The sequence below is a fragment of the Hoplias malabaricus genome, chromosome 12 (assembly GCF_029633855.1).
Source record: "Hoplias malabaricus isolate fHopMal1 chromosome 12, fHopMal1.hap1, whole genome shotgun sequence".
Lineage (NCBI taxonomy): Eukaryota > Metazoa > Chordata > Actinopteri > Characiformes > Erythrinidae > Hoplias > Hoplias malabaricus.
Window position 1 is genome coordinate 26508206 of NC_089811.1, and position 15888 is coordinate 26524093.

The window sequence follows — 15888 nt, forward strand, 5'->3', positions numbered from 1 at the left end:
TTCAAAACTCTGCAACTATCTACGCTGGGAATCCAAGACTGTCCAACAGGCCTCACCAAACATCTCTACAAGTACAATGTTAGCGAATGGAAGAGTTGTACAATGATGCTGTGTCAGTTCAATAAGAAGGGAGGCTTCACATGTGTTGGAGAAAGAATCGTTTTCACTCTCCTAGTTGTGATTTCGGATAACATAGTTAGTAAGTGGCAATGAGTAAAAATGGGTAGAAAAAACTTGTTTTTTTAAAGAAAAAAAACAAGTTTAAAATATTTAAAATGTCTCAAAGCAAAAGGCAAGTTATCAGCACAAAAGTATGTTTGGTTTCTTTGGGACAGGGTTTCTAATCTTAACATCCTCAGGGTACAGAGTCTTCTGGGACATCTAATTCCAGAGAGGGTGGCAGAGGTGCAACTGGTCCAGAGCAGAACCAGCTGGCCAAAAATCACCATATCTGCAGGATCAACATTCATAAAAATAAAATAAACATCTGTAGACTGTGTTTGGACACCTACTGATCTACTGATCCATTAATAAACTTGTTTCCTGTCAAAGGAGATTGTCACAATGGTCTATTTTAAAGCTTGTGTTTGATTTTCGTGGGATTAATGGATGTACTAACCAAAATATGACCCAAATGCTAGGTAAAAAAAAGGCATGCATGTTTCTTCTGTGGCATTTGGAGCACATTAGCCCAGTATGGTAAGGTGTGAAGTATCCTTGGCTCTTAAAAATAGCAAATCAACAACCCACACTGAAACAGAAACATATGTTCACTCATAGAAACACAAAATTTCCAAAATGTGACTTGACACAAGGGTGACTGTCTCTCACTTCCGGTCTGGGTGAACGCTGGCGTGTCTGTCTGCCGCTGCTCTCCGGTGTTTCGTTTGTCTGTCTGTTTGTTCTTGAAATTTGGTGGCTTGACCTTATTTTTCCACAACCGAATGGATTACAGTTCTGGACAGTCTTCCCTGGATATTTTCGTCTCACCTGTACCTGTTTTTATCTACCAGCCTAACACGAGCCCTCGCTGCCCTGCTCCACTCTACTCCTGCGTGATACTTCAGGTGTCTGCAAATTAGCGTTCACCTTATGTTGCTTCATGCTGTCAGGTATGTAGTTCTAACTACATTTCCTGGTTTAGTGGTTTGCTGGCTAACGTGGTTTGGTTGTTTTGGCTGAGCCTACTCATGGGGAATCCATGATGTGTTATGTGGATATACATCTGACGATTGGTGTCCTGCTTGGTTCGTTTTACGGCCTATTTAACCCCGCTATCCTGCACTGTGAAATGCTGCGTTATACGACGTCGGAGTTTTTGCATCTGAGGACCAAGGCTCCACTGCCCCCTCAGACCTATGCGCGTTGTGTCGCTATGGGAATAGCCCGACGCCCTCGTTACGTTCACCGGGGATCTCGCCGCGCTCTCTGTATCTCTGAATGCACTAGCAATGAAGAGCTTATTCCATCTATATATTCAGCGTTCCGCCGCTATCAAATGAGACCATGGGGTCGAAGAAATAGTGTCAATTTTGGCAACCACCGTCATCTGGTGTATTCACACTCAACCCTGAACAATGTTACACAATCAGTTTCTGAACCGGTACCAGTTAAAATAGCGTTGATCAACGCTAGATCGCTGGTTAACAAGACTTTTTTATTAAATGACTTCTTCGTCTCCCGCTGCCTGGATTTTCTATTCGTGGCGGAAACTTGGCTAACTATAGATGATTCAAGCCCCCTTGTTGAGCTTTCTCCTAGTGACTGTACCTTTTTAATACCCCCAGATCTACCGGTCAGGGAGGGGGACTTACAACAATTTTCAGAAACCATTTTAAATGCCGCTTACTGACCGCAGGAGAGTATTCAAGTTTTGAAATACAGCTGTGTAAAGTGGAATTGTCGTGTCCTATACTCTGTGCTCTAGTGTACAGACCTCCTAAACCCAACAAGGACTTCATTCAAGAATTTTTAGATTTTCTGTCTGTCACCTTACCTAGTACAGATAAAGTCCTGATTCTTGGTGATTTTAATATCCATGTTTGCTGTCCTTCTAAACCACTGGTCAGGGAATTTTCACAACTCATCGATTCTTTTAACCTGACTCAGTCCATTATCGGTCCTACACATGTGCAAGGCCATACTCTGGATCTTGTTTTGTCCTTTGGTTTTTCAGTAAGCAATTTAGAAATTATAGATATATGTTGGTCTGATCATAGATCTGTCCTGTTTGACCTTCTAATTCCATGCTCTTCTCCTACCAGTACTCTGCCTGTTTATCATTGTACACGCTCCATCACACCCCAGCCAGTCAGTTTTCTGCCGCCTATGTAACCTCTCCTTCAGCTTGTATTATGGAAAATCCCCCTTTTGGCACTAATACTGATGAGCTGACTGATCTGTTTAATTCTACTTGCATTGGTATCATTGATCAAATTGCTCCACTTAAAAGTAGAAGATTTAAAGTAAAGTCTCAGCCATGGTTCAACAGTGTTACCCGTCCACTCAGACAGCAATGTAGGAAAGCAGAACGCAAATGGAAGAAAGATAGACTCCAAATCTCCTATCAAATTCTTAATGAATGTCTGAATAATTTTCAGCATGCAGTAAAAGCAGCCAGAGCTAAATACTTTGCCGATACCATTGCCAAGCATTCTCACCGTCCTAAAGTTCTCTTTAATACAATTAAAACGATACTGCACCCTCCGGCTTCACCCATGCTTGATGTAAACTCTGATCTATGTGATAAATTTACGAGGTTTTTCATTTCCAAAACCGACTGTTTACGTACACTTAACTTTTCTCCAGCACCTGGCTCCTCTGTTCTACCTATGCGTTCTGCATTCCTAAGTCAGTTTGAGCCCATGTCATTGTTGGATCTCACCGATTTAATTCTGCATATGAGACCAACCACTTGCTCCCTGGATGCCTTCCCCACGCCACTTCTTAGAGATGTGCTGTCTTCAGTTGGCCCAAGTATATTGTCCATAATAAACAGCAGTCTCATTAATGGTATTGTGCCTTCTTGTTTTAAACATGCAGTTGTTCAGCCTCTTTTAAAAAAGCCTGGCCTAGATCCATCAGTCCTCAATAACTTTAGACCAATCTCTAAGCTACCTTTCTTGTCAAAAGTCTTGGAGAAGGTTGTTTTTCATCAATTTTCTTCTTCCCTTCTTAAAGTTCTTACTTTAAAATACTTCTTAAAGTATTAAATGACATACTCCTAGCAGTTGATTCAGGAAAGTGTGTTGTTTTAATTCTCCTGGACCTAAGTGCAGCCTTTGACACAGTTGACCACACCATCCTGTTAGATCGCTTGTTGTCTGATGTTGGCATCCAGGATCTCGCGTTGAAGTGGTTTGCCTCCTACTTAGAAAATCGAACTTTTTCTGTTAATATAGGACAGTCTTCCTCTTCCTCTCCTGCATCTCTTACTTGTGGTGTACCTCGGGGCTCTATCTTGGGACACATCCTCTTTTCCCTGTACATGCTCCCTCTGGGGTCAATCTTTCAAAAATATAATGTTTCATATCATTGTTTTGCCGATGACACACAGCTTTATCTTCCGCTGAAATCAGGAGAGAATTGTTCACTAAAACTCATGTTGGATTGTTTGAGGGACGTGGAGTGCTGGATGTCTAAAAACCTTTCTCAAACTGAACCAAGACAAGACAGATGTGATCATTTTCGGAAATTCCCACTTGACCCCCACCATGGCCAATGAACTGGGGCGTCTGTCATCTAATGTACACAGCCAAGTAAAAAACCTTGGTTTCATCATTGACACCGATCTTAGATTTGAAAAGCAAATAAGCACTGTTGTGAGAGGTAGTTTCTTTCAACTCCGTCATATAGCTAAACTTAAGAGAATACTGTATTTTAAAGACCTGGAAACAGTTATACATGCTTTTATCTCCTCCCGTATCGATTATTGTTATTCTCTGTACCTGGGTATATCTCAATCGAGCCTGTCACGATTGCAACTGGTCCAAAATGCAGCTGCAAGGCTTTTGACCGGTACTAAGAAAAGGGAGAGAATTACCCCTGTGTTGAAATCGTTGCACTGGCTACCAGTGAAATACAAAGTTGAATTTAAAATCTTACTGTTTGTTTTCAAAGCTCTCCATGGCCTGGCTCCGAAATATATTTCGGATCTTCTTTGCTTTCGATCTACCTCACGTGCCCTACGTTCCTCTGACAAATTGCTTTTAGACACCCCTCGCTCTCGGTTGAAGTTCAAAGGTGATCGGGCTTTTGCTGCAGCCGCTCCAAGACTTTGGAACAGTCTTCCACTCTTTATAAAACAATCCCCTACAGTAGTAATTTTTAAGTCCAATTTAAAAACCTATTTATTTTCTCTGGCCTTTGGGTCCTTTTAAATCACTTTAGCCATTTGTCTCTGCCTTGGTTTATGTTGTCTTGTTATCTGTATTTTTCTCCACAATGTTTTATTGTTGGATTCTTTTATTTGTTTTATTTCTTTTACATGTATGTTTTATAATTTTATCTGGTTTGTTTTGTTAGTTGATTTTTATTGTGCAGCACTTTTGACCTTCACTGTCTTTTTAAATGTGCTATATAAATAAACTTGACTTGACTTGACACATAAAATACACTTTTTGACTTACCAAATGTATAATTTTAGTGATTAGTTTAGACTGTTCTAATCCTGTGCAAATCATGGGGCAATATTTGCAGTATTGTGTTTACTGACCTGGTGCAGTAGTGAATCTGGAAAGACATTACTCCTTCTGTTACTGATTCAGTTACTGAATCACTAGTTTAAAAATCAGTGTAGCTGTTAAATAATATTCAAAATGGCCTTTAAATTCCAGGTAATGCTGCAGCTGAATATCTTCATGCCAGTGAATCTCCTTTGAACTGAACTATGGAGGCGGAGGGCAGAGCAGACAGTGTCCAGTCACAGCTCATATGTCAACACTATACTGGCCTTCTGCTGCGAATCTGAGGCTGGTTTCTTCTGCGTTCTTTTCAGCACACTACATCTGCCTCGTGAGCCTGTGTTTATTCTGTTCTTAATATGTTTAGACTTGGCAATAATTAGTCCAACCTCATCGTTTGTTATCTTCCTGGACACGTGGACGTACATGTGCCTCAGTGCTCTGGCCAGGATGAGCATACAAGGGCCAAGAGAGCTGCAGGAAGTCTGATTGATGCAAATGTAAATGAGCACAAAAAATTATGGGTGATTATTGGAAGAAAATCACAGATGTCTTATAAAATGGAGACAAAGTGATAAAGCTGTAAGTGCATGGGCCTAAGGGTGGTTAAAATAACCTACTGCTTGCGGTATGAAATAATAATATTAATATTTTTATTACATTAATTTTTCCAGTATGTCCAAGACACCCATTTACTGTACCGTTCTGGCCCAATATTCAAGTATTTAAGGAGAAATAAGTAATATTTTGTAATATGCTGCACATATATTTGTTTACTTTACCTGCTCTTGCAACAGAGCCTACCTGGAATCATTGGGCGCAAGGCGGGAATACACCCTGGAGGGGGCGGCAGTCCTTCACAGGGCAACACAGACTCACACACTCACACCTATGGACACTTTTGAGTCGCCAATCCACCTACCAACGTGTGTTTTTGGACGGTGGGAGGAAACCGGAGCCAAACTGGTCACTGTAGAATGTAAAGCAGAAAATTACAGCTTTTGTGACATACTGGAAATTATACCTTGATACTTATACTGCTTGAACCCCAAACTGCACACAAAATATTAGCCTAACTAGCCCATTTAGTTTATTGCTTTTTTCATAGCTCATGTAGAGCTGAGCTCAATGTGTGTGTCTGTGTGTGTGTGTCTAAATCTGCATGTGGCGGAGGCCTGGATGGGGCCTCTAATATCCCAGAGGTCTATGGAGCCAGGCACCTGCACAGTTGCCTCAGAATTCTGGAATGAACTGTCTGAGGCCCAGCTGCCGTGTGAATGGACATGAAGCTGGAGGGCTATGATGTGGAGATGAGAATTCAAATAATTTAGCAGCTAATCACGGCCTTTATTATCCCATTAGATTGTTTATTCTAACACACAAGGACCACACCTTCTGTTTATAGCTTCTGGTAAAAATAAAGGCATGATGTTGGGCATGTTACAATGCTGCAATGTCAAAAAATCCATCATTGTCCAAGACCTACCAAGAATCAGAGCCTGTTTCCAGTATAGCTAAGCAAGGCGTGTTGTAAAAAAATAAACCCCTTCTTTCTCATGGACCAACCCAACACCCACTCTCAACCCAGCTGTGACTGCCATTCCAAAGCTGTTACACATTAGCAAATCAACTGGCCAATCAGGGCACAGGTCCAAATGTGGGTGGACTGATTATCAGTGGCCTTGTGGTTTTCTTGCCAGTGGAAATCATGAAAGCCTTGCACAGACTGACCATTCAAACTGAGGAGTCAGACATGAACCCATCACTAATCTGACTTAACTCACTGTTTCAAATTAAGAAGAGCTGCACATAAGAAACATCAGATTAGCCAGTCACACCACTCCCACCTCTAGAAGATATGTGCTTGTCAGAATATGACCGTTCCACTAGTGAGGACGCATGAATACATGGGTTCTGAGTGTTACTGGCTCAAAGCTGGCCCCTGAGAACACTGTAGGGATTTGATGGGGAACATATGGGCTGTGGTGGAAAACCAGCTGCTTTGGTTTTTACTGAACATATTTTACCTGAGTGGTTATTTTAAAAGGCCTGTATACAAGAGCAAGAGCCAACCATGTAATATAAATACGCCCATTAAAAAACTCCCACAAAGGGCCAAAGTGCAGACAAAAGAAAAAATGTCTGGAATTAAAACCTGTTTGTTTTGCAAATCTATTCATGTGCAGGAGAATTACTTAATTAAAGTAAAATCTCTTTTTCTATGCACATCATAAAAATGGCATGGATTAATAGTTTTGACTACATATTCTGCAAAAACTGTATTTATTTATTTATTTATTTAATGGATCTATAACTAACAAAAATGCTGAATAATTATTTGTAGTATGCTTTTTGCATTAGTATTCATTCATTCATTGTCTGTAGCCGCTTATCTAGTTCAGGGTCGCGGTGAGTACAATGCCTATGCGGAATCACTGAGCACTGCAGTATTATTCATTCATTCATTCATTATCTGTAAACGCTTATCCAGTTCAGGGTCACGGTGGGTCCAGAGCCTACCTGGAATCATTGGGCACAAGGCAGGAATACACCCTGGAAGGGGCGCCAGTACTTCAAAGGGCAACACACACACTCACACACACACTGACACTTTTGAGTCACCAATCCACCCACCAACGTGTGTTTTTGGACTGTGGGAGGAATCGAACCCACAACCTCCAGGTCCCTGGAGCTGTGTGACTGCAACACTACCTGCTGCGCCACCGTGCCGCCCTGCAGTAGTATTTATAATGTTAATTCTAAGTATCAATGAAAGAAAGGAGACATAGTGTTGAATTGCACTGCTGTAAAGTGGAAAGTCAGTATTGCTAAGTGACCTGTTGGGACCACTGGGACAATTCCTAGAACTATAAGCAGCTTCCTTATCTGTGTCCCAGTCCTCAGAGGAACAGTACATCATTAGAGAAGACTGTCAAAGTATATATAAGATTTGTGCTGAGGAGCGGGAGCATGTGGGGCGACCAAAATGTGTAGGAGAAAAGTGTGGGAAACTCTCAAAGAGGCTGTGGGGCCTGTATTAAGGGGATCATGCATTACAAACCTATTAAAGTGACTGAGCAGGTGGTCATAGCTTCCTTTTCAGACACAGGGTAGTATGGAGATGCATTGATGTTTTTTCAATGTTTTTGATGTTGGTGAAATAGCTGCAACTATATTAAAATATCCAGAACCTATCTGGAATCACTGGGCACAAGGCAGAGACACACCCTGGGCTGGGCACCAGTCATCAGAGGCTGTTAAAATCAGGAACTATAACTATGCTTCAGATAAACCGTTTCTGGCTGTTCTGTTAAAAATAATGTAAAAAATGTTATGAGAGACTTAAAGGTAATTCCTTAAAGGTATATATGTCTGTTTGCTATTGTGGATGCATAGTAGTTTGGAAGATTATTTGTATTCTAGTATATTTAGTAACATGCTGACACAAATGTAGAATAATTATTGATTGTAATGACACATTCATATCTGACAAATAAAAACAATATAACAATATAATGGAAAGTGATATTTTTCTTGAACACTCACAAGGTCAGAGAAACAAATGTAGGACTCTGGTTCAATGTTGTCATCCAAAATAGAGCATTTGACCTGTAATATCTTTATTAGACTGATCTTTAAAAATCTTTATCAAATTTGAGGTAAAGTGAAGGAACCAAATCAAGAATTGCCCAAATCAATCGTGGTAGGATGACAAACTTGAAACATATTTTGACATTAGAGCCTCAGACATTCCCTCGTTTACAATATGCTTAGTGTAAAAGAGGCAGGGTGGCTACGTACTACACAAGTCGATTGAAGACTATTTTCACACCTCTTTCTGCTTTTTATATGTTGCATCCTAAGCTGGAAATTTTAGTCAGACAATAAACATGTGCCATAACAGGGGTTAACAGTCATCTGGCCAGAAGAGAACTTACAGCTGTTACAAATTCCCAAGCATCCATTTCCAAAGGTGAAAAAAGACCATACTCATATTTATGCCCAGTCACAGCTGGTATCATGTACTTATCTCCCACAATATAACACTTGTCCCGCACACTTAAACCTTGAAAGCAAAGATACAGTGCCTTACATGGGCCCAGAAAAGCTAAAGCTGGGCATACTAATGTTTTCACAGGAGGAGCAAATAAAAGCTTTCTTTACTTCAAGAATTATTATGAATAAGAAGCACTAAATTGGAATCTTGTGATCATTATATGAATTTATAAATGGGAAGATGAAGCAGAGACAGATGGACTATTACAAATGTGAATTGAAGCATTGGTGTAGACATAATGGCAATAAAAATCTTAGATGTGAGTGGCTTCATTTATGTAGCTTAAAAGCTTTAAAAACAAAGCTTTAAAAAACAGACTTGCACAGAATACTATGTAAACTAAGTATTCAATGTGAGGAATTTTGTACATCCTCTGATGAGCTTTCTAGGCATGCAACATGTGGAATTTCTTTTGAGAACTTTAACTAGCTTGTTACTGGAGTGGTCAAGGCCTGTCAACAATAGTCAATGCACCTAAATAACTGACACACGCCGCAGTCCTGAAATAGGCAAGAAGCATATGTAAAGGCTAGCAGTGGTTTGGCACAGGCTGTGACATTAGAAATACTAGTTTTCCTTGTAATATTTTGATATGTCAAAACAGAATGCAGCAATATATGACATCCATAAAGAGAGATGATTGTTCTCTCAATAATCACATAATTAGAAATTGCATTACAGATGAATCACTCCATCCTATTTGTAATCATAAAGTCTATAAAAAAAGTGTCTACCTCCTAAAATGCCTCCATATATGATAACATAATAGGTTATGGATGAGTTCTGCCTTAATGTCCAGTAAAAGCATTTAGCTGCTCTTTTCTTTTGTAGGATTAAAGCAGTACAGTACACTAGAGGAGTCTTAATTTTAAATGGTTCGTTAATCATTTGCAGTTCACAGTAAGTCATTCTAAGAATGAAACCATATTATCATGTGATCTATGCAATTTTAACTAAAACCTGAACATGGTTAGTGTGAGTTGAAAGGAAAGACACTTAGATGACTTTTGAGATCTAGTGTTTGTAACAAGGCAGCATAGCAACTGCTGTTCTACTTTTAAGATGCCAAAACATCACACATAGTATAGGTGGAAAACTGTGTACGTTTTATGATCAAAACACAACATGGACATCATTGCCAAGTCCTTCGTTTATGTGTGTAATTATCTACACGCAGAATCTTTTCTATAGCAGTCATCACATTTCCCATAAATTTCTCAGAAAAAAAGTGATCTTAATTTAGCTTGACCAAATCTCTCCAAATGTGACTGACTGAAACAGGTTTAGACTTTGCTTTTCTCATGAACTGTCTCTGCTTATAATTTATAAACATTGCTGTGGCTTTTCCTACTGGCAGGGGGATGAGCTTGGTGTCAAGTTAGATTTTAAGCCACTGTCTGGCAGTCTGATTGCAGGCAGGAGCCATGCCAGGGATATAATATACACAGACTCTCTAAGATGTAACATCTGGAAGATAAGCTGACACAAAAACTTCAAAATATACCGATCAGCCACATGACACCATAGAAAACTAAAGTGAATTGCACTGAATCTAGCTTCAAAGGCACCTGTCAAATGTGGAATATTTAAAGCAGCAAGTGAACAGACAAATCTTAAAGCTGATGTGTTGGAAGCAGGAAAAATGGGCATAAGGATCTGAACTAATGTTTTACACGGGACAAATTGTGATATTACCACAACCCTAAAATTGATTAAGCAGAAAAGATGATGATGATGATGATGAAATTACGATGAAATGATGTTTTATTGCTCAGAGCATCTCCAAAATGGTGAGTCTTTTGCACATGAATGGGTTTAGTGCTCATGGACCTGTCCTTCCTGTCCTTCTGGAAGCACTTTTGGTAGGTACTAACCACTGCATACGCCACAAGACCTGCTGCTGTAGATGATATGGCTATAACAATTTGGCCCTGTCAAAGTCAATCTGATCCTTATGCTTGTCCATGTTTCCTGCTTTTCAACACAACTTCAAAAAAGGTACTGTTCAATTGCTGCCTTAATATACCCCATCCCTTGACAGAAATAATCAATATAATTTATTTCACCAATCTTGTGGCTAATCAGTGTATGTAATCCACATACTGTAGGCATTTTGTAATGCATTAATATGTCTGCTAGATGGCAGTTACAATTGGAGGATATTCCACTCAAGCCAGAGGTTAAAGTCCAAGCAGCTTTCAAACAGAGGATACGAGGACTGACGTACACAATCAAAAGGAGAAAGAAACAGAGCTCTAAATTCATCTGATGTGTTTTTTTTTCTTGAACTTAGACAGTAGCATTCCTGTCCGTTATGATTCAGACTTCTGTGCGAAACTAATGGATGTTTTTGACATTCAGCAGACTTAATGTCATTATGAATGCTCAATATAGATGGATATGGGAAAGATCCCAATTATAGTCGACGCCTGCCATGTCTACGGTCACAAAAATAAAAGTTTTTATGCCTCTTCCCAATCAAGAAAGACTTTTCTCAGCACAAGAAGAGATCTGATAGTCCTCATTGTGCTGAACATCCGCATGTCACTTCCTTTTCCAGCTGAACTGTGCACTGGAAGTTTTCCCACAGCGGATAAGGTCAGTATAGGCTCATTCCTTTCCAAACATGGACTTGCTCATTCTCAAGTAAATGACTATTACTTTTGTCTTATAGTTATGGAGGGCTCATTTCTATTCTCACTTACTGTATGTAACATCTCTGAATCTCGAAGTAGGTTGTGGATATACTGATGCTAAAAAATCACTCAGTAAAGATTTCCTATCCTTAACACAGTTCTGAGAACAGCAGGAAGTGTACGGGAAAACACAATGTCCACCATTGATCCCCATTTAGATGTTTTTAACCAAGAGGATATGCATAAAAGTCACAGCAACTAGAAATTTCCATTGCAGTTATAGAGTTTTGTAACTCGCTGGCACTGCAATTCCTCATCTGTCCAATACACTACAGAGTTATTCCCTTGGCCAGTGATTTTCTGTGAGTAACCCTGAAATCTGTCTCAACAAAACAAATGTGCTGTTTTTTTCCCCTTCCATCTGCACATAACACTATGTTTACTTGGATCTAGAACACAACACCTTAAGCTTTACTGCCACTTGAACAGTTCACCAAGAATATCTGGTTTGCTGCCTGGTCAGGGACAAAGAATGGCACGACTTGTGCCAAACGCCCTCACATTGCAAAGCCTGTGCTGCCAGTGAGTCTTGCAGCACTATGCAGCTGAAGGAGGCTGTGGGTGAGCAGTGAACAGACTAAGATGTTTGGCAGCCTGCTGGAATCAACTCAAAAATTAAATTAACCATTCTTGTAAACAGTTGGGTGACCTTGGTCCAAATTCCTCTCCAACGCCTCTGTTTTGCTTCTACTTGTTTGCGGCAAACTCTGGCTTGATGCATCTCACAACACATTTTCAACTGATCTTTCAACAAGCTTAAATCCTCTGCCTTTTGGGAGACTTTTCAAAGTTTATGAGGAGATCGCGCAAACAAGAGCTTTTAATACAGATGTTGAGCTGATGAACATGAGATCCCAGTCCCAGAGGGTGAATGGCAGTCATTTAAATGCACTTTGGAATCAGCCATGTCAAACAGCTGTAAACAATACAAGACACATGAGAGAGCATCACTGACAAACTAAGCTGCTCATGATGGCTATGTCAGATGTGATGGTGATCAGCTGGACGTGTTGATTTTCTTGCTATATAAGAAAGATTACATATACTTGCATTGGCATTTATCATCATCTACCATCCTTAAGATATTTCCTGAAATAAAATTGCTTGATATATATTAAGTTGTTTTGGCAGCAAATAGCACACGCCCTTTGCTGCACAATGAGACTGTGAAACATGCTATTTGTTTATATGTTACTCTCTGTCCTGTTCTCAAGTTGCTCGAGGGTCATGGTGGAGCACAAGGGACATATGAAATGTGTCCAGACATCTGTAAGGCCCTGTTTCCCCTGAAGTCATTCTTCACGGACAGCTACATAAAACTGAGCAGAGGATGTGGATTTGGCAGGAGGAAGATGGACAATATGTGAGCCTGGACCACATACAAAGAACACTATATACAAGCAGTAAAGACGAGGGAAATAAACAAGGCAAAATATGTGAACTGCATGTGAGTAAAGGAAAAGGCATTGTAAAAGTCTTGAATTCCTACTTTTAACTCTTTGACAACCAGGCTTAAAATTAAGTTATTATTCTTAAGACATATAATTCCGGAACAACTATAAAACTAGCAATGTGGGCTAACATATGAGTGATGTCCAAAACAGTTTTTGCTGTGGCTTACATTTTAATTTGCATTACCAAAATATGTACTAGAAAAAAATTTAGTCCATTGCAAGACTCTCTTTGAAGCTGAATTAAATAGATAATTACTGATGTCTGGCTTCTTCTCCTTTACAAAATATACAAAGTATTCTATATAAATTGTTTAGGCTGTTGTGGAATGATATGAGCTCTGTGAATCATATAACAAAGACCTAGCAGCCTTGGCACTTACACAGCCCTAAAGAACAATCAAACCTTCCTTCCCTCCAGCCAGTGTAGAGTAAGGAAAAAAAAGGACAGCCCTGATGACTTGACCTATGGTCACACGGCCCTTTGCATCCTGGTGTTTGCTGAGGAATGTATTTCCTTTCTCCCTTACTCCTCCTCTGGAGGTTTCCTTTCACCACATAAAACAAAAGGTCACAGATATGTTGTATAAACAGTGAGCTTAAATCGTACATTCTGGAAAAGATGTACACCACTTGGATTGTGACAGTGCTGTTCACCAGCACAGATTAACTGAGATCCATAGAACTATTTAAGAGACAATTACTCTGAAAATGGTGGAATTCATTGTGTGGCCTTTCAGCGCTAGTTTAACATACTTCACTTCTTGTCCAACTATTTTTTAGTTGTCAAATTGTTACCATAAAGACAATAATTAAAATTTATCTGTAAAAGGACAGATAATCCAATTAATTAGCTTGAAATGGACATCGACATTAACAGGTTTTTTGAAAAATGATGTTTATGAAAATTAACCACATGTGACAGATGCAGCATTTTACAGATAAAAAATGGCAAATTTCCTGTATTAAAATTCCCCTGGGTGTGAAGAGGCTAAACAGCTGCTTTCTGTCAGAACTGAATTCTGTTACCAATTCACTTTCTAGGAAATAGCAGGGCCTCTTCAGACCCCTCCCCCGCGATTATCTCATTAACCTAATGTTTAGTCTACTCCTATATGCTTGTTCTCACAACATATGGGAAGCTCCTTTGAGATTTGTCTCCCTCCTCTTTGCAGTTGAACTAATGAACTTTGGATATAGAAGAAACAGTTTGGAAAAATCCATGGAGACATGTAAAGACAGGTGTGATTTCATGTAACTTTTTTGTGACCTATGAGGTCAAACCATAAGCATGAGGGATCAGAAAGAGACTCTTAAAATGATTCTATAATGCCCAATCAATTATGAATATTCTCAGGTCAAATTTCGAAGTGAATGTTCACACTACTCTTCATTTCTGATCACGTCACATTTGTACATTTCAGTTTGCATTCTCTTTTGTGGTGCTGCAAGTTCAAAGCTCTTTGTCCTCTCCTGTTGTTATTGGAGATAAGGACTGATTATAAGCGAGAAAAAAAAGGTAGCAGCGGACAGGACAGAGGATAGGACAGTTGTGTATGATAGATACAGGCACTTACCCTGGCACCCTTCTCAGGATAACACTGACATCCACCACTGCAGTCTCTGCCCCCACATGGCTCTTTGTGCTTCTTGCCACCCTGAGGAAAGGGAAGACAAACAGCAATTCATCAGCTCAGTGAATGTACGATGACATGGTCTGTGGTCAAACTCCATTAATAATGCTTTTTAAGGCTAGTGTAACAGATGTAACAAGACAGGGTAAATATGACAAATACGTGTGTTTTATGTTTACTACCCTAATTCTTACAAAACTAGATAAATGTTTTTAGATATCGTACATCATGTAGATAGACAGAACGATGTTGGCAGTCCATGTCTAAAAGAAACTGGCTACCTTCATAATAATCACTGCATAAACCCTTGCTGCACTAAAAACAAGCTCATCATCTTACAGATGTTTTTGCTCAAATCATGTAACAGAGTGAATAAGGAGGGACCAACATCTACCTTTGAAATGCAGTAATTACTAGGTTTCAGTGTCAGTAATAAGGGTGGGAGGCATTGAATGATAAGGTTGCTTTCTGAAATGCAGACATAATAAAGAGTTATTCTTCACATTTGGCAGAAATACCATGGCCATTTCAGAAAACACTGAAAAAAAGACTGCATTTTCCATATGGATAAGCCAAACACTTTAAAGACATGGCAACCTATGTAGCCTTCAGGGGTGTCGATAAAACCTGCCTCCAGAGTAAATGCAATGCAGAAACTGTAAAATATGTATTTAATTACTATATAAAAGAAGCATTATGCTGGATAGATTCTGAATGCACTTAACACTAGCAATGTCTTTGCTTGTTCTGGACAGCTATGCACCATTTCAGACTCATAGTGTAAAGTTGTTGTTTCCAAGTGAACTCCAGAATCACCAGTGGATTGTTTTCAGATCCAGAGTGGAATTTGGTTTTCTTCTCTTTATTAATACTAATAGTAAATATTTTCAAAACTTTAAAATCTTCTGAAATATATGTATTTGTTTGTGGAAAATGGTTACAAAGTTAGCTAAATGCATCCTAATAAGCAGTTATGTTACTATTACGCTACTGTTATTATGCTACTATTATGTTACTATTGTAATATTATGCTATTATGTTGTTCCTTTTTTTTGTCTTTTTTTTGGATATATCCATAAAGATACAAGTTGCTTTCACTTTCTATGATGTGACGTCAACTCAGTCTGTGGAACATATGTTTCAGTATGTTCCTTCATCAAGAACAAGCAGAAACTTGTCTGTTTTATACTTGCAGTGCAAAAAAGTTAAAACACATGAATAGAAAGGATTCTGTCTTTTTGCGTAGACACCAGATTTTGGATGTAAAACTTACAAAGGCCTCATTGATGTGTCTGGCCTATACCACAAAGCGATCCATTTAGAGACCCTTTTATGATCGTTAGTCTCCTGAACACCACAGATATTTAA

The 15888-nt window shown here is 39.3% G+C and overlaps 1 protein-coding gene across 1 annotated transcript in view; it reads right to left on the reverse strand.

Moving 5' to 3' along the window:
* Positions 1–15888, reverse strand: part of col4a2 (collagen, type IV, alpha 2) — an 89537-nt gene that overhangs the window by 47104 nt on the left and 26545 nt on the right. Inside the window, exon 4 of the mRNA XM_066686669.1 lies at positions 14464–14544. Coding sequence (XP_066542766.1) covers positions 14464–14544 — 81 coding nt within the window. The remainder of the gene's footprint in view (positions 1–14463; positions 14545–15888) is intronic.